This window comes from Canis lupus, chromosome 13 (genome assembly GCF_011100685.1).
Source record: "Canis lupus familiaris isolate Mischka breed German Shepherd chromosome 13, alternate assembly UU_Cfam_GSD_1.0, whole genome shotgun sequence".
Lineage (NCBI taxonomy): Eukaryota > Metazoa > Chordata > Mammalia > Carnivora > Canidae > Canis > Canis lupus.
In genome coordinates, this window is record NC_049234.1 from 27,686,773 (window position 1) to 27,710,140 (window position 23,368).

At 42.1% G+C, this 23,368-nt stretch overlaps 1 protein-coding gene across 4 annotated transcripts in view; it reads right to left on the reverse strand.

Annotated features, from left to right (window-relative positions):
- ASAP1 (ArfGAP with SH3 domain, ankyrin repeat and PH domain 1) overlaps positions 1-23,368 on the reverse strand; it is a 357,363-nt gene that overhangs the window by 93,660 nt on the left and 240,335 nt on the right. For all 4 annotated transcript variants that reach the window (XM_038555531.1, XM_038555529.1, XM_038555530.1 and 1 more), the window contains exons 6-9: positions 13,175-13,249; positions 12,617-12,666; positions 5,816-5,945; positions 4,520-4,605 (exon numbers count right to left, since the gene is read on the reverse strand). In XM_038555531.1, the coding sequence (XP_038411459.1) occupies positions 4,520-4,605; positions 5,816-5,945; positions 12,617-12,666; positions 13,175-13,249 (341 nt within the window). The remainder of the gene's footprint in view (positions 1-4,519; positions 4,606-5,815; positions 5,946-12,616; positions 12,667-13,174; positions 13,250-23,368) is intronic.

The following is a 23,368-nucleotide window of genomic DNA, read 5'->3' on the forward strand; positions in this document are numbered from 1 at the left end:
CAGGCATCCCTAAAGTGATTCTTTAATGCATCAACCACCAACCCCTCCTGAAAGCTTACTTCCAAACTTTAGATACTGATTTCCAGCTAGCCAGGTGACATTTCCTCCTAGACACATCCCACACACCAGTGTGTGGTGCTTAAGAAACTTAACGGTACAGGGGTTAATCAGTAGAAGTACTAATGAACCACGGATACATCTCAACAGTTCAGGTCGAAGAGCTAGCTGAGAGTGATGTGTTGTGCTCACTTATGGAGATTCTAAGAAGTAGCGATGTCTAGGCTCAAATCCAGGCTTATCAAATTTAGATTTTTGACATAGTAAGAGCATAGTTATAGAGACCTGGGTGAATGACTTGGTTCTGTCACCTTCTACATATAAGTTCTATGAGGGCATGATCTTTGTTTTTGTTTTGTGGCTGTTTTGTGCATTAAAAAAAAAATCGAGATAAAATTCATGTAATGTAAAATTCACCATTTCAAAATGTACAATTAAGTGGTTTTTAGTATATTCACAACCTGGTGCAACCATCACCACTAACTCCAGAACACGTCCATCGCCTGTTAGCAATCGTTCCCACTTCCTCTCTTCCCCCAGGAAACAATAATCTGCTTTCTATCTCAGTGGATTTGTCTTTTTGGACATTTCACTTAGATGGAATCATATAGTATGTGGCTTTCCACATCAGGCTTCTTTCACTTAGAATAATGTTTTAGATGTTCATCCATGTCGTAGCATGTATGTCAGTTTGTGACCCTCCTGGGAGCAAGAGACCTAAAGAAGCAACAGGTCACTCCGGGTTGGCAGGTGGCAGTTTCCTTAACAGCACAGGGAGCTTGGACGTTTGAATGTCATCTTGGGTGGCAGCTATAAGACTGGATCCCCACAACTGTCCTCCCAATCCCTAAAGTTTATAGAGGCCTTAACTGTGCTTAGTCATGTATACATCATGCAGGTGTTTTCAACACATCACCATCTTAAGGCTGCATTCCTGGAGCAGCCTCTGGGAGTGAGAAAGGCAAGCAGAACCCACGTTGCAAGGACAGGGGTGGGGGTGAGGAGCCTCTGAGCACCAGGGTCCAGCCCATGGGCCAATCAGCAGTCATGTCTATTGTCTAAATACTTCATTCTCTTACACGCCCCGTAATACTCCACTGCAATGCTATACCATATTTTGTTTGTCCGTTCACCAATTGATGGATATTTGGGTGTTTCTACACTTTGGCTATCGTGAATAATGATGCTATGAATATGTCTGAACACATTTTTGTTTAAATACTTGTTTTAAATCCTCTTGCGTATATACCTAGAAGTAAGATTGCAAGGCCACGTAATTCTAGGCTTAACTTTTTGAGTAATTGCCAAAAGCTCTTCTGAAGTAGTTGCGCCAACTTCCATTTCTCTCAGCAATGAACTGTGGGTTCCAATTTCTGTACATCTCGCCAAGACCTAGTTTCCCTTTAGTTGTTGCTATTGATTTTTAAATTTTTAAGTTGTTGTTGCTCGCCATCCTAGTGGGGGTGAAGTGATATCTCACTGTGGTTTTGATTTGTATTTTCCCCGATGATAATGATGCTGAAGTTTTTTTCTTGTGCTTTTGGCCATTGTGTATCTTTTCCAGAGAAATAGCTACTTAAATTCTTTGCCCATTTTTAAACTGGGTTATCTTTTTGTTGTTGAGTTGTAGGAGTCCTTTTTATATGCTGGATACTAGACCTTTATCAGATAAATGATTTGCAAATATTCCCCTCCCATTCTGTGGGTTGTCTTTTTGCTTTCTTAATAATGTTCTTTCATGCACAATACCGTTTTTGATTTTGAAGTTCAATTTATCTATTTTTTCCCTTTGGTTTCTTTTGCTTTGTCCATTTTGACATGTTTATTAAGTATTTACTAAATGAGTGAATGTGTCTTAGGGCAAGTTATTCATCCTTTCAGAGCTACAATATCCTGATTGTTCTTGATAAATGTTAGCTATTATTGTTTTTAAATCAAGGACAATATAGTAATGTTTGTACATGCTTTGTGATCCTGCAGATCATAATGATATTTGCTAGGTGGTAAAAGGAATGGGTGAGCAGTAGGATAATGTTTGTTCTGAAGGCAACATGTTTCCCACAATGTTCAAGTCTGAAAGTGATGAGCAGCTGGTGTGGGTGAGCTGGAAAGGGTAACGGAAAGTCAAAAGCTCTTCTTTTCTGCTCCCTTTATTGTTCCATTGAGGCAACTGCATCCCCACTGAGGTGCTGGGACTGTCCATGGTATTACTGGAGTGAACTTACTCTTAGGCGCTCCCTGACTTTGAACTGAAAAGCATTTGGGGAGTAAGTACTTGGGATATGAAATCTCTTTCTCTTTTTGAATTAGGTAGAAATGCTTTGCAAGTCCATTATCTATTAAGGGTTTTGAGGGATTGCCTGAAATAGGAAAGAAAAGAGTCTCCCTGAAAGAACACCGAGCTTCTTGCTGTGCAGGCATTCCTGAGGTTCAACCATGGAGCAGCTAGGGATGAACCCCATTATGACCCATGTCTGTGAATACCACTCCCCACAAGGAGGTTTTCATCTGCTGATCCCTCTGCTCCCGGGGGAGACACAGATTCCAATGGCCAGATGCTAGCCATCTCCTAAGTCTAATCTCTACTGCTGCCACCCCCTTCAAGGAGTATGAAAATCTCTCCTCCTGATGCCCATATTACCAGTTATCTCCTAGGCCCATTGTGATGACTGATGACCCAACTTACTCCCTATACAAGAATTAGCTCTCAAGGGTGCCTACAAAGTACCTGGCCTTTATCAGGAGACCGATATATATTTCTGGAAAGTGAATAAAGCCAGGAATGAAAGAACAAAGGGAGGATACATTAGCTATCCGGGTCAGAGTTGCTCTTCTTTTCACCTTTATGAACGTAGGTTAAGAGCTGTATGGTTTACAAAACATCTTACATTTTGGAAAATTCATGTTTGTGGAGGTTAAACCCTTCTACAGGTAAGGAAACATGATGTCAAAAGAAATTTCTAGGGGAATCTGGCTGGCTCAGTTGGTAGAGCATGAGACTCTCGGTCCTGGGAGTGTGAGTTTGAGCCCCACATTGGGCACAGGGCTTACTTAAAAAAAAGAGAGAGAGAGAGAAAGAGAGATTTCTAAAATCAGGTAAAATCATATTTGCTGCCAAAGTGTTGTAAAAAAGACAGAGCGGCTCACTTTTTTTCTGTAGAGGTTTTAAAGCAATGTTGTTTCTAGGAAAACTGAATTGATGAAAAATAATTCCACCCGAAACTAAAATTAGGGACCACCATGACACATTTCAAAGTCTCCTATGTGCCCCACTAAGCTATGAAGCCAAAGGTTAGACCAGGTCTTCAGTATGATGCTTCCACAAGCAAAATTTATCTTATAAATGTGCAACTGTGTCCACCTCAATGTATTATTTTTATATGTGGAACACATTTATACAAGGTGGAATTTACTTTGAAAAGCAGGAAAAAGTTGACAAATCAAATTTATATAAATAAGATTCTGATCATTAAAAGCTTCTCCTGAAGAGAAACAATTCTGTACAATACATGAATGAATGAATGATTTCAGTGACACTTGGAATCCTCAGAGCAGCAAACACAGGCAATATAGCAGGTACCAGGCAAGACTCCATATGCATTATCTCATTTCATTTCACAACTACCAACCTTAACCCCACTTGACAGATGAGGGTACTGAGGTTTAGAGAGGAACCTGACGAGGGTCACATGGTCACCTGGGTACAGAGCCACGGTCTGAACTCATCTTTCTGACTCATGCCTTGTATGCATCCCACAATATTAACACTGACCTCCTGAAATGTCTCAGTTGAACACAAAGATATTCTTATATAGAACATTAAAAATTTTAATAATGGGCACATTTTCACATAAAATCTCTACCAGAAAGCCTATGAAAGCTAATCTAGTAAGTAAGTGAGAAGTAAATAAACAAAAGTAATGCCACAGAATCTCAAACATAATAAAAATGCAATGTTAGTAAAAATGGTGCTGGTATAAACAGCGGAGGTACCACCAATTATGTAGGGATCTAAGTACAAAGGCAAAGTATTCTTAATGCCCAAAGTATTTAATTTCATCCAATTAGATGAAAAAGAAAAAAAAAAAATTCAAAGTAGATATACGTGACCCAATATAAGTGAGATGTCAGGTAAGGGAGGAGGGAGTGGGGGTAATAATGATAGGGATGCATCTGTCTGTAAAGAGCTTTGCAGATTGTCAAGGCCATTGTTAGGATTCGTAAATAAGACAGCACTTTTGAGCAGCCAGAGAGTTGTACTAATCTGAGTTCCTGATTTACAGAAAGCAAAGAAGATGGAAGATAATACATGCTATTTCTTATCATGTGGCTTTGGGAGGTTATAATATCACTATATATAGTGACCAAATAAAAACCAGAGAGAAAGAAACGATTAGGAACAGCAAAGAAGTGAAGGGGGTCTTATTTGGGCTAATAATTATGATCACGATATTCTACTTACTTGCACTGTGCATGATAATACTTTATAAGATTCTGTAGCAGATCCACACCCTTTTTAGTCTTGATTTCATTAACTTTAATGAGATACTGTGGAAATAAAACAAAATTGTATGTATTGTTACAAAGTATTTCAGTCATGGGTTTGGGTAGCAGAATACCAATCAAGAATCTACACAAGTTACTCAACCTTGGTTACCTTCAAACAGTGTGAATTTAATTTGGGAAATGCTGATTTGGCAAAGTCACAAGTGTACAAACAAATTATTAGAGTGTTAGCATTTTATAAATGCTCAAGGTTAGTTTACATGACAAGCAGAAATCAAACATAGCAAAACATTCTAGAATAACTGATTATTTCCCCCGGATGCAGTGGATCTCAAACTCAAGAGTTCACATGGTCAAAACCTGAAATAGTTGATTGTCCTTTATAGAAAACAAGTAAAATAGCATTCTCTTGAGGCGTATGCCGTAAGATAGTGAAACTTCAAATTTTTGGTACTCAAGAATGAAAGAATAAAAATGAAAATAACTCATTATTGATTTATGCAGTTAACTAATACTACTAGGTCTGATTTTTACTAGTGGCCAAGATATCTGTTGATACTGTTTGCTTCTTTTTCACTCATTTTACTATGAAGAAGTGTTTGTGAATGAAAGAAGCTAAAAGTTTGAAGGGAAAAAATACTTTAAAAAAATCTGTTAAAATTGAGATAACTCCATCCATTTTTACTATTTTTGAAAAACTGTGAAAGGAACTCTATGATACAACGTTAGTATCAGAATATGCAGGACTGTAGGTCAAGGAGTGCCAGTGTTCCCTGGGAACCCAGTTTGAGAACCACTGCTCTAAGGGTGCATGCTTTCATTACATTTCTTTCATGAACTCAGATTTTCTTAATGACAACTATACTTAAGTTTTCATTCAAACTGGACACATGGTTAATAAAACAAAAAACATGCTCTAAACCTGGACCAGTAAGACTTCATATTCACCAGTGTTACTCCTCACCAAATGTTTTTTTTTTTTCCACACTCACTCACAAGCAACATTAAAGTTCTCACCAAAGAATCCTGTTTTGGCATAAAGAGCCCCACAGGACCAAGGCTCAAAATATGAGACAACAGTGAAATGGCGGATCCCAAAAGGCTTGGAGAAAAATGGAGATGAGAACCCTTAAGAAACAGTCCCCTCCTCTAATAATCAAACAGCCTGCATTTAAGTATAAAAACTCCTGATTAGCAGGAAAGATCACAGTTAATGAAACTCCAGGCAAATGTTTGCAAAGGCTGTTCTTACTTCGCACATTTGGAGCTGAAAGAGGCGCCGTTCCTTCTCCATCTCCTCTGCGATCTCGGCTCCTGTGATTTCTGTGCGGATCATCCCGTGCTGCTTTGCATGCTCTCTTTTCTCCTTCTCAATTTTTGTACTGTAATTAAAGCAGATGCCATCATTAAAAAAAATTTATGTCTTTCCTTTAACAAGAGGCACTTATCGTTTCTTCATTACTAGAGATAAGAGGCAGGAATTCTTTCATTGGGAACACTGATCGAAAGAATCAAAGAAAACACACACACTATAGATTTTCGCCTAGGAAACCTCTTAAATTTTAACTTTGATCTTACACATGGATGGACTTATTTTAGAGGGAAGAGAGAGAGAGAGCGTGTGCACAGAGGGAGGGCAGATGGAGAGAGAGAATCTCCAGCAGACTTCCTACTGAATGTGTAGCCTGATGCGGGGCTTGATCCCACAACCCTGAGGTCATGAGCTGAGCAGAAACCAAGAATTAGATGCTTACCTGACTGTGCCACCCAGGCACCCCCACATGGATCAATTCTTATAAATTCCCTCATATTTTGGTTGGCATGATAAAATTTTGACAGTTGACTTTTTCTTGGGTAAAGTACTTTATGATGAAAAAGACTTGAAGCATATCTTGATTACCAACAAATTACGAGTCTGAGAATTATTTCAAGACAATCAAAGGGCATAAAGAACGCATACAAAAAGTAGTCAAAGGTAATTTTCAATATTCCTCTAAGCCTGGGCCATTGCCATATCCCCATAACACGTTTTAATCATTCAACCACCTGGAATTGGATTCTATGAAATAAGGATGGGAGAAATCCTGGTCTATAACTTGGAATCCTATACAAATGTTCTTCAGTGGGGAAGGGCCAAGAGGGAAGCACATGAGTAAGAAGGAGGGCCCATATTAAACCAACACTGCCTGAGGTTAATGCTTGGCTATGAGAGATGGTACAGTAACACCACAATTACAACCCTCTTTCCGAAAATCCATCTAACTTGAAAACAGACTTCCAATGTCAGAAAGACATTGTAGATTGTCAATGTAGATTTTAGTTGTGAATGCAAAGACAAACTGATTTAGCCTTCAAATCTTCTCTTAAATTGTGGTGGTGGGAAATCAGACCCCAAGGAAAGCCAATATCCTTGTCTATATACAAATAATGGTAGAAAATCAACCCACTGGAAAATCTACTACAAGTCTGGTTGGGATTCCTCTGACGCCATAATGCCGTATCTTACCACGCCATGTTGGCCACCAAGCAGGCGTGAAAGCAGATAGAGAACAAGCCTCAGCTCTCTCTACTGGTGTGGGTGGGAAGAGAAGCAGGAAGCTAAAGACATTTGAAAAGAAATATAAGAAGCAGGCATTACGCCATAAGAATAAACTTCTGGGTTAGAGTCATAACTTGACCACATGTCTTCATTTCTTCTTCCTTCCATAATTGCACTAAGATGACATTAAACTTATAAAAAAATATAATCTCACAAAGACAAGAACTGAAGACAAAAAAGGATGAGAGAATTCATCAAATATTTGGAAGAGCAGGTGCACAGAGAGAAAAAGAGAAAGTGTGTACAAACAACAGGGCTCCCTGACTCCATGGCCCTTGTTGCTTCCAGAATACCATCATACATGATCACTAGACATGGACTGAGGGAGCTGAATCGTGCCAGAGGACACACCTCTGGATACTGACATTTACAATACTCCTGATAAAAAAGCTGTCTTGGAGTACCTAGGTGGCATCTGACTCTTGATTTTGGCTTAGGTCATGAACTCAGGGTTGTGGGATTGAGCCTCATGTTGGGAATCCACACTCACTGGGGAGTCTGCTTGGGGCAAAAAAAAAAAAAAAAAAAAGAAAAGAAAAGAAAGGCACTGTCTTCACATCCTAAAACCTAAAACCTTGCATTCTTGACAAGCGCTGCTAACACAGATGAGCTTTCCATCAATTTTTGGTGCTTTGCTCTGAAATATGAATGGGCAGTGAAGGATGATAAGATAATTGAGGAAGGGCTCCAAAATGAAAGCAAGAGATCAAAATAACAAGTTGGGGGTGGGAGTGGGGGAACCAGACGCAGTAGGAGAGAAAATGTTTTATAAAATATAATCAAATCTTCAGGGAGCTAAATACTATACCTATGAAACAACAAGAAAATATAAAGAGACCACCAAAAACTCCCAATGACTTGAGAAAAACGGCTTTGGAAATCTAAAATACGGCAGCTAAAATAAAAAAAGTTGACAAACAGTGGGAATAAAAGGCTGAAAATAATCTAAAACGTAACAGACAAATAGGACAGGAAAAAGAGGGAAATGATAAGAATCACCTAGTGACTCCAACACGATACGGTGAGGCATTTTAGGAGAATAAACAGAAAACAACAACAGCAACACATGGACACATGGGAGGAATAAGAAGAAACATTTCCAGAACTTAAGAACTAAAAAATTGCAAAGAGGTCAATGCACACACCATGGCACATGAAGAGACTCTGCAGAACGTTTGAAAAAAAAAAAAAAAAGTCTAAGATTTTTCTTTTCAAAGATGTATTTATCTGAGAGAGAGAGAGAGAACCCGAGCAGGGGAAAGGGCAGAGGGAGAGGGAGAAGCCTTAAGCAGACTCCCCGCTGAGCATGGAGCCTGACGTGGGGCTTGATCCCAGGACCTGAGATCATGACCTGAGCCACAATCAAAAGTCAGATGCTTAACTGACTGAGCCACTCAGGTGCCCCAAAAGACAAGTATTTTCTACTTGAAGATAAACAAACCCCACTTCCCCAAATCCATGCCACATACAAAGAAATGGGAATCAAAGACGCATCAGATTTTTTCATTAGGAACACTGGTAAGAGGAAAACCGTGTAGCAATGCCTTCAATATCTCAAGTGAATATGGTTATAAAATTAGGATTTTACATTCAGCCAAACTCTCGTTCTGTGTGATGGCAGAATGAAGATATTTCTGGACATGCCAAAATCTGAAAAACTTCCCTCCTTTAGAGCTGTTCCCTGGAAACGACTGGCAGTAGTGTGCCAGCCAAATATGGGACTATGCCAGGAAAGAGGAACCAGGAGAGCTACCACGAAGGGGCAGCCCAGGACAACGGCTGCATGGCTGATCTAAAGAGCTCTGGAAGGATTCTCCAGGACAGAAAGGAAGGAACTGACAGAGAACCTAAGGCAAATACATATATAATCATTGTTACAATGTATACAGTGTGTTTTCTTTTGAAGATTTTGTTTATTTATATTTATTTATTCATGAGAGACCCACAGAGAGAGAGAGGCAGAGACACAGGCAGAGGGAGAAGCAGGCTCCATGCAGGGAGCTTGATGTGGGGACTCAACCCCAAGACTCCAGGATCACGCCCCGGGTCAAAGGCAGACGCTAAACCACTGAGCCACCCAGGGATCCCCTACAGTGTATTTTCTAAACAGAAACATTATTAATAGGTTTTGGACATCCGAAGAGATAACAAAAGTTTACAAAACACTCAAACAGAAGTAGGCAAATGAAATACTTATTTAAGAAAAGCACAAAATGGTGCTGTAAGAATGGAAATCCCATTATATGACACACCACTGGACTGACACTGGAGATTTGCACTCACGGACGTTCAAACACTGACAACTGATTTATCCATAGATTATTGTATTAACCACACTGGCTGAACAGGGTAAGGGTGGGAAGGGATGGGGGTGACTGTGCACGAGAGTTCACCCCTCACCTGCTGTAACAGCACATCGGGTGAACCAGGAAGGAATGGCAAGAGAACACGGAAGACCATTGGGACAAACCAACTGGGGAGAGGTAGCAGTGGGGACAAGAGAGGTGGAGAAGGACGGGAGGGGTGGGCTGAGGACCACTGTGTCTTTCCATGAGAAGCAGGCCTACTGCCTGCATAAGATTCCCTCTCCTGTTGCTCATTAGGAAAAGAAACCTGAATTATCGAGGCAGCACAAATTCCCTGAGCTCAGATTCTGGGGGACAGGACAGACATCTGAACAGCATGTGACGAGTGCTGTGACGGGCACCTGCTGTGCCCTAGATGCTTTACATCCTCTGAGAAACTCTTGTCAAAGCCAATTATTGGGGCTTTTCTATTTTATATAGAGTAAGTCTTAACAGACACAAGTACTGTTTAATGTTTTATGTATGGGCTTAGTTTTTTTTTAAACTTAAATTCAATTAATTAGCATATATTATTGGTTTCAGTGGTAGAGAACAGTGATTCATCAGTCTTATATAACACCTAGTGCTTACCACATCACGTGCTCTGCCCTTCATGCCCATCCTCCAGTTACCCCATCCCTCCCACCCTCTCCCCTCCAGTGACTCTCAGTTTGTTTCCTAGAGTTAAGAGTCTCTTACGGTTTGTTTCCCTCTCTGATTTCATCTTGTTTTAGTTTTTCCTCTCTGGTTATTGTTTTTGACTAAATATTATTTGATCATTAAAAGACTTGCTAGAAACTACTGATTGAGTGCCAACTGTATACCCGACAGCAATAGCAGTGCTTCAACATACTATGTTATCTTGTCCTCAGAAGCCTTGAGACGTAGGTGATTTTTCTATTGTTTTACAACAATACAAGCTGTAAGTGAGGACCATTGAAGTATCTCGGCTCAAAGTCACAAAACTGGGTAAGTGGCACCACCCAGATTCTCCCACAGTCTCTGATTCTCCACGAAACCATTAGGGCTCACTGCCTCCTGGGTTCTAACCGAAGACCATAGAACATCCCCCTTGGTTCTTGCAGCTAACAAATTAACTTTTTTTTTTCTATATTGTTTGTTTTCTGTAATTCATAATCAAATGAGTCCCATCACATCAAGTAATCAAATATTTGTGGGTTTTTTTTTTTTAAACTTCCTGTACCATTACAGCTAGTGAGGAAGAAGCCTATCTTAGGAAAATAATTTGATGCCAGGGATTTATTAAAAAAGAAAAAGAAAAATCTTTCTGGTGAAATACGAGTATCAGGACCCACTTAACAACATGATTCCTGGTATACATTTCCAGATGCAAATAACTCTTTCATCCTTTCAGTAACTGTTCCCTATGCACTAGTGGTGTGTCCAAGGTTCTGCTAGGCTGTGGGAGATTAGCACCAAACGATGTGGTCACTGCACTCACCAAGATCAGATGCTGGAGGACAATACAGAATAGTGAACGGCCGGACAAGTTCAAATACAGTTGAGGGAAGGGCATCTGGATCGTCCGAGAATGGCTTATATTCCATGATATTCATAATACCGACCACCAGGTACTTTAAAGTCTTACCCCAACACAAAGATTTGCATAAAAATACAGTTATATCATCCAATATGGGTAGTACTTTAGTGGACAAAGCACATATTATATCTTGTTCTGTCCTTTCCATGTCCTACAAAAGAGATCTATTCCACAAGTCTAGAGCAAAGGGTTCTCTCTCCCTTTTGTGGACTCCAGCCCCTTTAGTATGTACTCAGTTCCAACCCAAGCCCAGCACACACAGCTGCCTCTGGACAGGGCAGTACTAAGATCACAAGCATGAGCATTCATGATCCTCTTTCATACAGAAGACAGGCTGGCTCACGGTATTCATTTACATCACTGGCCATTTTTAAGAGCTTTTTTCCTAAAAAAAAAAAAAAAAAGAACCTTTTTTCTTCTCAGCTGTATTTATAACTGATCAGTGTATAAAAGTATTCCTAAGGCAACAAGTCTGCAGCAATGCACTTCTCACATAAGCATTTACAGAAGTAGTTTGCCAAAAACCAAATTTAATCTTGAATCTGTTTTTCTTTTGTTTGTGTTTTCCTTCTGCTGTTATTGCTGTCGATGGAAATGACTTTTATTCTCTTATGTTTATAGCTATCTGAGTTCACAGCCAAGCTTTTCATTAAATGCTTTAAAATATATTTCTCCTCCCACCCTACCTCATGGTGATACAGATGTCTCCAAGCAATAATAATGAAGGAAGGGAGGGGTGCCTGGGTGGCTCAGTCAGTGAAGCAGCTGGGTTAGGCTCAGGTTATGATCTTGAGGTCCTGGGATCAAGCCTTGCATAGGGGGAGGACACTGCAGGGGTGGTCCCTGCTCAGTGGGGAGTCTGCTTTTCCCTCTCCCTCTGCCCCTACCTTCCACTTGTGCTAATAAATAAACACAGTCTTTAAAAAAAACAACAACACAGGAAGGTAGCATGATTCGTACAGTATGAAGACTAGCCAGGCCCATATCATGCATCTCACGTGCATCATCTCCACAATCCCCACAAAAATCCCACCAGGCACTGCTCCAGCTCTGGTGAAGGCCAGCATGACACCACCTAGCCCTACGACCCTGTGCAATCCCCTCAGCCTCTCTGGGCTTCAGTTCCTCAAACCAGACACAGACAGTGAGGTCACCGTGAGGAGGTCACGCATGTAGAACACTGCGTGCAGGCCCTGGCAGGTAGAAGGATGTCATCAACACTAGCTATTATTATTTCCTAAGTGCTATGTGGGAATGTCAATAGTCTAGAGTTATGTGCTAACTATAATTAAAGAAAAGTTGCAACAGTCAGATCACAGCCTGATAGCTCGTACCAGCAGCCATGAGTGCTGAAACCCTCGGCAGTGACAGCACACCTCACTCCAGACAATGAGACAGGAGATGAGCCACTTGTAATTAGGTCGGCACACCCAAACCCTCAGCCCTTCCACGGATGTACTACACAAGTCGTTCAGAAGGGAGGGCTCTTCCAGTTAACTTTGTCTTAAGAAAGTGAACACTATAAAAAACAAACAGAAAACTACTTACAACTTTGTCTCATAATCTTTCCAAGCTTTGTCAAATGGCTTCTTGAGATCCTTAGGAAAGAGAAAATGAAACTGAGATCGAATTTATTTTTGCTCAAAGGCAAATAAATAATCCTGAAATAATATCTCAGCAGAAGCGCTTTCCTTTATAGGACATGGGAAGCTTGGCACAGACACTCTCACGCACGGCACAGCAGGATCACCCATGAGAAGCCTGTGTAGGCAGGAAGGGTGAGCTTCTGGGCGATGCCCGTGAAGCAGGACCCAGCGGCTCCAAGGGACTGGGCCCCGGGGTTGCTGGTAGCGTGGCCAAGACTCAGCGCAGACTGCTTGCACCCACGGAGGCTCTCCCCGAGATTCTGGAAAGTGCCTCATCTTATTTCTCCGTCAATAACACTATGTGAAGTGGCGCCTCTTTCACAATGATTGTTTTCCAAGTACTTTTTTAATGCTAAAAATGTTCCGAGTACCTTTCAAATACAAGTACCACTATGATCTTAAAAGAAAAAAAAATCAATCCTTTCCAATTAACGTGAAAATCAAATTCCTGAACACTTACTCCTTTGACTCCCTTCAGGTCTCCTTTTAACAAGGAGTCCAAGGTGAAGATCACATTGTGGCTCAGACCCTGGAGCTGGAAAACAAAGCAAAGAGGGGAGATGGTTAGAGAGAAATTCATATAGAATAATAAAATCCGTTACTGTTGACTGAGCATCTTACACATGGCAGGCTCTGTGTAAGGGGCTCTCGTGCACCATCTCCGTGGCCCTGAGGGCTGCCCTGAGGTGGGCAGTAAGACCAGCATCATGTCCAGCATGCGGGCAGAGATGCCTGTACTCTGAATGACCACGCAGCAGCATGCGTGCACCTGTCATCTGTAGACCTGTCACTGCTCCCCAACTAATGTGGCTGACCTTAATTTGACATTTCTTCAACTGCCTCAGAGGAAGGAGGGAGCCACACTACTGGCTTATTCATATGCTTCTATGGCATCTGTCACTATTTGAAATTACCCGGCTTATATGTATACTCTCTGTCCCCCACCAGAACAGAACCTCAACAAGGGCAGGGACCTCGACTGTCCTACTCGCTGTGCCTAGATCAATTAAAAAGACAAGATATTCAGGAAGCACAATGTAGAGCAAGGGTGCAGGTCTTTCAGTGTTGCAAGGCAGTGGCCTGCGTGTCCTTGGTTTTAAGATAGTACAAAAAGGGATCTGCAGAGGAGAGGGTGATGAATCTGGCATTCAGCTAGAGAGAAGAGTGGCACGGAAACCAAGGGAGGGATGGTCAAGTGAGGAAAAAGTGAGCAAAACAAGGACCTAAAACACTTTATGACATAGTCCTAAAGAGTGAAGGAGACTCCAGACACTTTGGGGAAACCAGGTTCAGTTCTGTAGGACCAAGATCGCAGGGAGGGACCTGTAGAACCAGGTTATAGCTGATGAGGTCAGTGGGCACGGCGCCTCATTCGGGAAATAATTTTACCCTTGTGTAGGAATGTACTCATTAGTCCGGCCACCAGCCAGCCAGCCATCCTTTCATCGATCATTTATGGAGTACCTGTTTTGTGACACCTACCATGCTAGCAGCCGGCTGGGCAAAGGTGAATAAAACACCACACCTGTCTTGAGAGGACTCACATCACAGTGACAGAGGAGGTCAGAGCACGCAACCAACTCTTGGTACTACATGTGCTGTACAGAGGTGGAAGGATCAAGGCTGACACTTGCAGGCTTTGTGCAGGACCCACTGTACCACATCTGTAACTCGAGGATGCTATAACCTACTGCAGATGGCTGCTGTGAAGGGGTTAGTTAATATACCTGACAAGCGCTAGCTTGTTCCCAGACACCTGGGAAGTGCTAAATACACGTTTATTTTTAAAGTCCAAACGGATGTTAAATAAGAGGTAAGATAAGAATAAGGCAATGTGGAGAGGACAGGGACACCTTCGACCAACTCTTGCCTACTGTTCTCATGCTGGGCTTCCTGAAGCTGGCCATTCTACCTCTGCCCTCCTCGGCCACCAATGAACACAAGAGAAGTTGTCCAGGGCACACACCACTAGGGGGCTTGTATCAAAAACTAACTCACTCTTCTTTCAAAGACAAAGAGATTCTGAATAACCAAGACAATTCCATCTATGCAATTCTAGAGGAATCTGCCTGGGTGGCAGGTGCCAACGGCGAGAGAGCCACAGATTCAGAGTCTGCCGTGCTGTGAGGTCAAGGGCATTGATTCCTGGGAAGTGGGGTGAAAAATATGTTAGATATAATAATGGCCGTGGCTCTCCAAAGGGCCAGAGTACATAAACTTGATGTAGAGTGTATCTGTACTATTAAAACCTCACGGGAGAAGCGATTAGTCAAAAAATAGAAGAGGCACCTGGCTGGCTCAGTCAGTAGAGTGTGGCACTCTTGATCTCAGGGTTGTGAGTTTGAGCCCCACATCGGGTAGAGAGATTACTTAAAAATAAAATCTTAAAAAAATTACTTTAAAAGGCTCCCTGAGATGGGGTGGGGCAGTCTGCAGATAATAATAAAGAAAAATAAAGTTGTAAAACAAATAATGGCCTTGGGTGTGAGATGGGAAAAATAAAGATTAACAGCACTCACTCTCTGCCACAGATGAATAGCTGCAATAGTATTTTGCTCTGAATCCTCAGCAAGCTCATTCCTGAAATACAAGCCTCCTGCACCCCACTATCCTGCGGGTTCCAGGGGTTTGTGTGGATGGTGGTAAGTGACACAGGGGCATCCGTGCCCTCCACTAGTTAGGCAGTTCCTTGGTTTGTAGATATCCTTGTTATTTTCTTCAAAACATTTACCATCCCTCACCATTTACACATATATTTGTTTCATTGTGTATTCTCCTTTTGAACGCAAGTCCTCTGATAGTAGGGTCTGTATGTTCACTGTCATATTTCCAGAATTTAGAACACTGCTTAGCACAGAGTAAGTGCTTAAGAAGTATTTGTAGAATGAAGGAAATACAGCATCACGTGACTACAAGGTTCTTCTCTGTAGGACTGTTTATTTTTTAAAGTTCTTTTTAAAGGCCTAGTTATTTTAGAGAGAGAGAGCAGGGGGAGGGAGAGAGAATCTCAGGCAGACTCCCCACTGTGCACAGAGCCCAAGATGGGGCTCCATCTCACAACCCTGAGCTGAAATCAAGAGCCGGACACTTACCCCAATGAGCCACCCAGGCACCAATAGGGATGTGTGTGGATGGTGGTGACACAGGGGCATCCGTGTCCCCCACTAGTTAGGCAGCATCTACCTTTTCTTGGTTTGTAGATATCCTTGTTATTTTCTTCAAAACATTTACCATCCCTAACCATTTATACTGAGGCAAAGCTTAGTGCTTGTCAACAGGGAACTAGTTAAATAAATTACGGAAGCTTTAAACAATAGCCATAAAGATGAGAAAGTTCTTTATATCCAACTCTGGAAATATCTCCGAGATAAATTGTTATGTGATAAATTTTTTTTTAATTTTTATTTATTTACGGTAGTCACAGAGAGAGAGAGCGAGAGAGAGAGAGAGAGAGAGAGAGAGAGGCAGAGACACAGGAAGAGGGAGAAACAGGCTCCATGCACTGGGAGCCCGACGTGGGATTCGATCCCGGGTCTCCAGGATCGCGCCCTGGGCCAAAGGCAGGCGCTAAACCACTGCGCCACCCAGGGATCCCAATTGTTATGTGATAAAAGCTAAGTGTAAAACAGCATTCATAGCATACAAAGTTTTGTGTAAAAAAGAACATGGACACCTGGCTGACTCAGTGGGTGGAACATATGACTCTGGATCTCAGAGTTGTGAGTTCAAGCCCCATGCTGGGTGCAGAGATTAAACTTATTAAGTAAATAAAACTTAAAGAAAAAGAAAAAGAGCCAAGAAAACTGGTTTATGTTTAAATTATTTCTGAAATGACGAGAGAGTAAGCTGCTGGTACTGGTTCCCTGCAGAGATAGAGACTGGATGTGTAAGGTCGGGAAGGGGAAAGACCTTTTACTGTGGACCTTTCTGCATAAAAAAAATTTTTTGTATCATGTACCGTATTGTTTGTCCAAAAAAGGGGAAAAATTCTAAAACAAAAAATGAGGCAATAGTGATTATAGGCTATTTTTTAACTTAGTCCTACATCAAGGTTTTCAGCAATGCCTCAAATTGATTGTGAAATGAAGCAGGGAAAAAAAATACATTAATATTATTGCCACGTTGGTCTGAAGGCTGTGTTGCAAAACAACAATGAAAGAATTATGAAACTCTGTGGTTAGTACTGAATATGGGAGTTGCTCGGAAGGAAAGGTCCCTCAAAAGCCACGTATTGACCACACAACAGACACAAGCTGTAAGCTTTCAATGACGCCGCTGTGGTCAGGCGTGGGGCAGGGGGTGGTAGGCTGTAGCTGCACTGCTGGAAAACCCCAAGAATTAAGAATTTCTCTGTGGTTATCCACACACATACTCTTGGGAGCTGATAAGAAACCAAGAAGGCCAAATATCGTGTATTATGAATTTAGAATCTTCCCAGGGATGAGCCTAGGACAAGGCCCCAGGAAAAAAAAATTGAAACTTAAACTTTGTTCACCTTATTTCCCAGGAAAAAGCAGGTTAAGTTGCAAAAACTGGCAAAGGAGACTGGTTTTGTTTTGTTGAAGATTTATTTGAGAGAGAGCAAGAAAGCGTGAGCTGGGGGAGGGGCAGAAGGAGAGAGAGAGAGAGAGAGAGAGAGAGAATCTCAAGCATCGCGTCCCATGGTGAGTGTGGAGCTCACTGTGGGATTCGATCTCAAGAGCCTGAGATCACGATGTGAGCCCAAACCAGGAGTTGGATGCTTAACCCACTGAGCACCCGAGTGCCCCCAAGGGAGACTGTTTTAAGTACAAAGTGAATAATAACTACCAGTTATTATGAAGATATGGAGTGAAATCAAAGAGAAGACAAACTAATTTCAAGAAAAGGAAACTTTTAAGAAATATTTACTGAGGGACCAAACCAAATATCCTTCCCTCAATGAAGAGAAGACCTATTTTCTCCGATATTTGAAGGAATTGTCCTGTGACAGCAATGGACTACAGGGCCTCATGGTTGTAGGATTCTGTGATTCTCCTGCTTTTTTATTTTCCAGTTCTTTCAGGAATCCTTCCCATGGCCTGAGCAAGGCTTGCAAACTGATGTGTAGCAAAAGCGTCTTCAGGGCGACCGAGAGGAGGCCGACATAACACAGCAATAAAACAAGTGGACAGACTTCCTGTATCACCTTCATTATCTGCAGTGGATTTTTTTAAAAGCCTCTCAAATCTATTATATCATTATTTCCCATTAATTTTACTAAAATTCTATTGATTAATCCATCCCCATTTACTCAAGTTCCAACCTATTTCCTTTCCTTTAATGATCAAGCTGAATTAACCTCAGCTCTTCCCATGAGTCAAGATAACATGAGGCCAAAGGGCAGGTTTCTAAAAGCACCTTCTTTCCCATTTTCTTAAGCAAATGCATTAACAGCCCTCCAGGAATGATGTCTGAGTGTGGTGAATATATCTGTTTTCCAAACAAGCTGCTGTTTCCTTCCTCACAAAGAGGAAACATCCCCTGTGAGGGTATACATCAAGCCCAAATAGAAATTTGGAATAAAGACAGGAGGCTGAGGTCTATCCTTTCATTATGCAGAAGTGGCCTGTTTAAGCAAACAAACTGTAATTAATACTGGTTTTGATCAAAATAACCACTTGTTCCTTACAACTGCTAAGACACCACCAGACATTATACAAACAGCCCCGTCATCTCAGACATTAGAGAGGACTTCATGAACAGCTTTCTTCTATGCATCTGCCCTGATTTTTTTTAACCCCTTTAGAGTTTTACTACAAAACAAAATCATCCTATTTCTTTACTGATTTATACCACCTGTCTTTCCTCTCCAGAAGGTATGCTTTTTTTTTTTTTTTTTTTAAGATTTTGTTTATTTATTCATGAGAGATACAGAGAGAGAGAGAGGCAGAGACACAGGCAGAGGGAGTGCCCCATGTGGAACTCCAATCAGGACTGCAGGATCACGCCCTGAGCCAAAGGCAGATGCTCAACCGCTGAGCCACCCAGGGTCCCTAAAAGGTGTGCTTCCTAATTAAGGGGAGGCATCTCATCTATTTTGTCCCTTAACCGACCAGGTCTTTTTTTTTTTTTTTTTTTTTAATTTATTTACGATAGTCACACACAGAGAGAGAGAGAGGCAGAGACACAGGCAGAGGGAGAAGCAGGCTCCATGCACCGGGAGCCCGACGTGGGACTCGATCCCGGGTCTCCAGGATCGCGCCCTGGGCCAAAGGCAGGTGCCAAACCACTGCGCCACCCAGGGATCCCCGACCAGGTCTTAAAGCAGCTGCAGGTCACCACGCTGTTTCTGGCTTGCCTGTGGGCCTGTGAGGCCCCCAGCCACCTCCCCAGAAGCACAGGTAGAGGGGGCAGTGACTCAGCAGCCCATCCTTCCCTTCCCCATGGTGAGAGCAGCACAGCTCTCTACAAATGGTGCCCCACGACGCCCACGTGCACATGGCACTGTATCAATTAACGAGGACAGAATTTGCTTGCTTTGTCATCCTGCATTAATTCTGACATTCCTTCTCCATTGCCCACTGGTTTTCTCTCCTTCCTCTCTACAGACAGAAAGTTTTGCTGAGAAGTAAGGCTAATGCAAATGTGCTGACTTGCTCAACACATTGGAAAATCCAATTAAAATAATGAGCCAGCTCCCAGCAGTTAAGTCTACGATTCCCTGGAATAAATTAGGTATTCCGTCTACTGTGTTAACTCCTTCACGGGCACCCTGTGGTCAGGCCATTTCCAGGGTGTGATGATACACAGGGGAAGAGCTTCTCAATGGGAGCTGAGAAGCCCAGAGGAAGCATGTGGCCACTTAAGCACTCTCGGCCTGGGTGACTTTGGGCAAACTATTAACTTTACTGACTCGGCTTTCTGATTTTAAAATGGGTGTCCTGGCACCTTCCTCCACTAGCTCAGGCTGGTGTGTTAGGATCAAGGAGAATGGATACCAACAAAGTTCCCCCTTTGCAGCAGACCACGGGTTTGTCTGCCCCTACCCCACTCTGCTCCTGATAACCCTCAATGTGTTATTAAGTAACGTGTTCAAACACACTGAGATAGTTAAGTGGAGGGATCAAACCACAAACCAGGGCTACCTCCAAAGTCAGTGAACTGTCTACAGCACTATCTTCTTGCCAATTAGCAGAAGACTATGCTTCTTACCGATGTTTTGAAGACTATGATATACTACATACATGAATGGACAATTCTCATCAGCATTGACTGACCTACTGAACTAATAAGCCTTATTGTATTTGGTTGCATATGCATTAGGGGGAAACAAAGAATACTGCTCACAGGTTGAGGGCACTTACAAATCCAACACAGATGAGAGTTCATGTTCCCACCTCACTCACTGCTCACACATCGGTAACAACTGACGTTTCACAGTTACTGGAGTGCCCAGTGTTCACATGGCCAAGCAGGTGACATATACTTCATGAGGTGTGTCCCTGGACAAGTCATTCAACCTTTTAGAGAGTCGCTCTCCTTGCTTATAGTGGGGATAATAAGGGCACCTGCTTAAAAGTGTTACAGTACAGATACTGGGTGCTATGCATGTGAAATCCTGCATAAAACAGACTCTTAAAAAATGTAACTAGGTTTACTTTCTCACGCTTGAAAAGTTCAGAGGTATTAGTGGGAAAAAATACAATGATAGCGTTTAAAATTCTAGAATAGATCTTTTGAGGCTGGGGTGGAGGCCGGGAGGACTCCCAAATGTCCTTCATGTTGCACCACATTCTCTCCAATGGTAGGTTTTATGGTTGTTTCCCTGGTTCGTTCTGCAAGAGAGTCTCTACGAAATGTAAGGTAATGCATCCTATTATATACCATGCTCTAATCCAGGCAAAGCAGCCTGAATTAGATTTATTAAAGTGACAGATGGTACTGTGTTTAACATATGTTACCTAAAGTTTTTGCTCACAACAATTCAGTAAGATGATTTTTGGTCTCACCCAATTAACAAGGAAACAGGCTCGGAGAGGTTAAATAACTTGCCCAAGGTCAAACAGCAAATATGCAGATGATTAGGTTTTTAATTAACATTTTTACTGACTCCATTCTCATTTCTTTTTTGTTTTTAAGATTTATTTATTTATGATAGAGATAGACACAGAGAGAGAGAGAGAGGCAGAGACACAGGAGGAGGGAGAAGCAGGCTCCATGCGGGGAGCCCGATGTGGGACTCGATCCCGGGACTCCAGGATCACACCCTAGGCCAAAGGCAGGCGCTAAACCGCTGAGCCACCCAGGGATCCCCTCCATTCTCATTTTTTGAGTCCTACTATTCAAGTGATCTTTTAAAGTGACTATCAGATCATATCATTCTACTCCTCAGAACCCATCAATGGTTTCCTATGGACCCAGACTCAAATCCAACCTCCAGGCGGAGTCTGGCCCTGGCAACCTGTCTGAAGCCCCTCTACCCATTCCCACTGCCCATCATGTCCACCCTTCTTTTGGTTCTTGATCAGTTAAGCTCTCTCCCCCTATGCACATGCTTTACCCTTAGCCTGGACCACTCTTCCTTTGGCTACGGACAAAGAGTCTCCTACTCTAGTCTCCATGCCTCCTCTTCAGTGAGGTCTTGAGCCCATTCTACACATCTCTCTCCTCCCTGATTTCCCTTTAGTCTCAATTAGGCAGAATAGGCTCACGTTCAGAGAACAGTGCATTTTACGGGCACTTGATTGTTTCTTTAGTGTCTAGAGCAAAGCCTCTTGAAGGTAGGAGCTATGGCTGTTTTGCCTACCACTATGTTACATCAAACCCCTAGGACAGCACAGGCACACTATATATTTTTATTTTTATTTATTTATTCACGAGAGACACAGAGAGAGGCAGAGTCACAGGCAGAGGGAGAAGCAGGTTCCTTGCAGGGAGCCTAATGTGGGACTCCATCACGGGTCTCCAGGATCACGCCCTGGGCCAAAGGTGGCGCTAAACAGCTGAGCTGTCCCAGCACAGACACATTAAATAAAATGTTTTTGACTGAATAAATGGCTGAACAAATGAATTCCTCTCCATGCCTGGGAAAGCTATTCCAAGGCTCGGAAGTGTTACAGAATCTGAACCCATTTTGGTCTTCCAGGAGCACTCTGTACTTCCAGATTAGAAGGTGGGGACATAGGGACACATTTAGGAGAAGAGCAGAAGATTGCTTCGAGAGTATGGCTGGGGGTGATAGATCAGACCAAGGGTACCTTCCATCCAGCAGCTACCAGGCTTTGTTTGACAACTGGGGAAGAAGGGTGTTCTAGACTTGAACCTGCCTCCACCTGGCTCTGTGGGTATAGGCTAGTCACTTCTTGTTTCTGCCACTGATAAAACAAGAGGTCTACAAGGTCTCTAATATACCTTCTGGTTATAGTACTCCTGTAGCTTAAAATGAGTTACTGAGATACTACTGAATGCACTAGAAAAAAATCCAGACCAACTGAATGAGAGCAGCCAGAGAGAGATACTCACACTGTCTCACAAGCAGGATATGGCACTGTCCCCCTACCACCAACAAAGTAACAAAAACAGTAACTACACAATTCTGTAGTGATGCAGAAGAGTTAGAAGGGTCAGTTTATATAGATCTTTTTATATTGTCTGTAATGTCTACTATAAAACTTCTGGCACAATATAAACAGACCCTTTTGAAAAGGTCTGAAATATCTCAAGAAAAGTAAGCTTCTTTAACCAGAGCAAGAACAGATGGGACTACCAGGGTCTTGGGTTCCAGGTAGTTTCTTCCCATTTTCTGACTGACTCAAACTATAGTGAAGGAAGGAGAAATATAAATACATGAACTGAATTCACATAGTAATGAAGGCTGACACTGAAATAATCCATTGTCACAGCACATGTAGAAATTTCAAATGATGCCCTCGACTCTTGTTCTCAACAGTGAGAACATGGCAATAATGGAGATGTTGAAAGTAGGAGACTGGGTAAATAAATCCTGGCGCGAATAAATGATGGACATTCTATGGAGCTGTTGGAAACGGGGTCGTGGATACCACTGAGGGATTCTGCAGACCTGCTGAGGGACAGTCACTAACCATGGGAGAGGCTCTAGGCTCCTAACCTCATCTCAACCACAGTAACTATGCTTTAAGAGGCTGTATGCTTCCAACTAAGCAAAGGTCTGAGGCTACAGGGCTTTACAAAACCAGAAAAAATTTTCAAAATATATAAATAAATGAAAAATCAGGTTATAAAATAGCACTATAGTATGAAACCAATGTGGTTAAGAAGTTACGGAAATAAACACACGTACAAAAAAAGATTTATAATAAGGAAAAGGTTAGAAGATACAGATAGCTCTATCTCAACACATACACAGTGGATTGTAAGGCTACTGTGATTTTTATTTCAGTGTTTTTTTTCCCTGTATGTTCTTTAATTTTTTTTTTTTTTTTTTATTTATTTATGATAGTCACAGAGAGAGAGAGAGAGAGAGAGAGGCAGAGACACAGGCAGAGGGAAAAGCAGGCTCCATGCACCGGGAGCCCGACGTGGGATTCGATCCCGGGTCTCCAGGATCGCGCCCTGGGCCAAAGGCAGGCGCTAAACCACTGCGCCACCCAGGGATCCCTCCCTGTATGTTCTAAGCTTTTCAACAATGAACTGGTATTTTTGTATTTAGAAT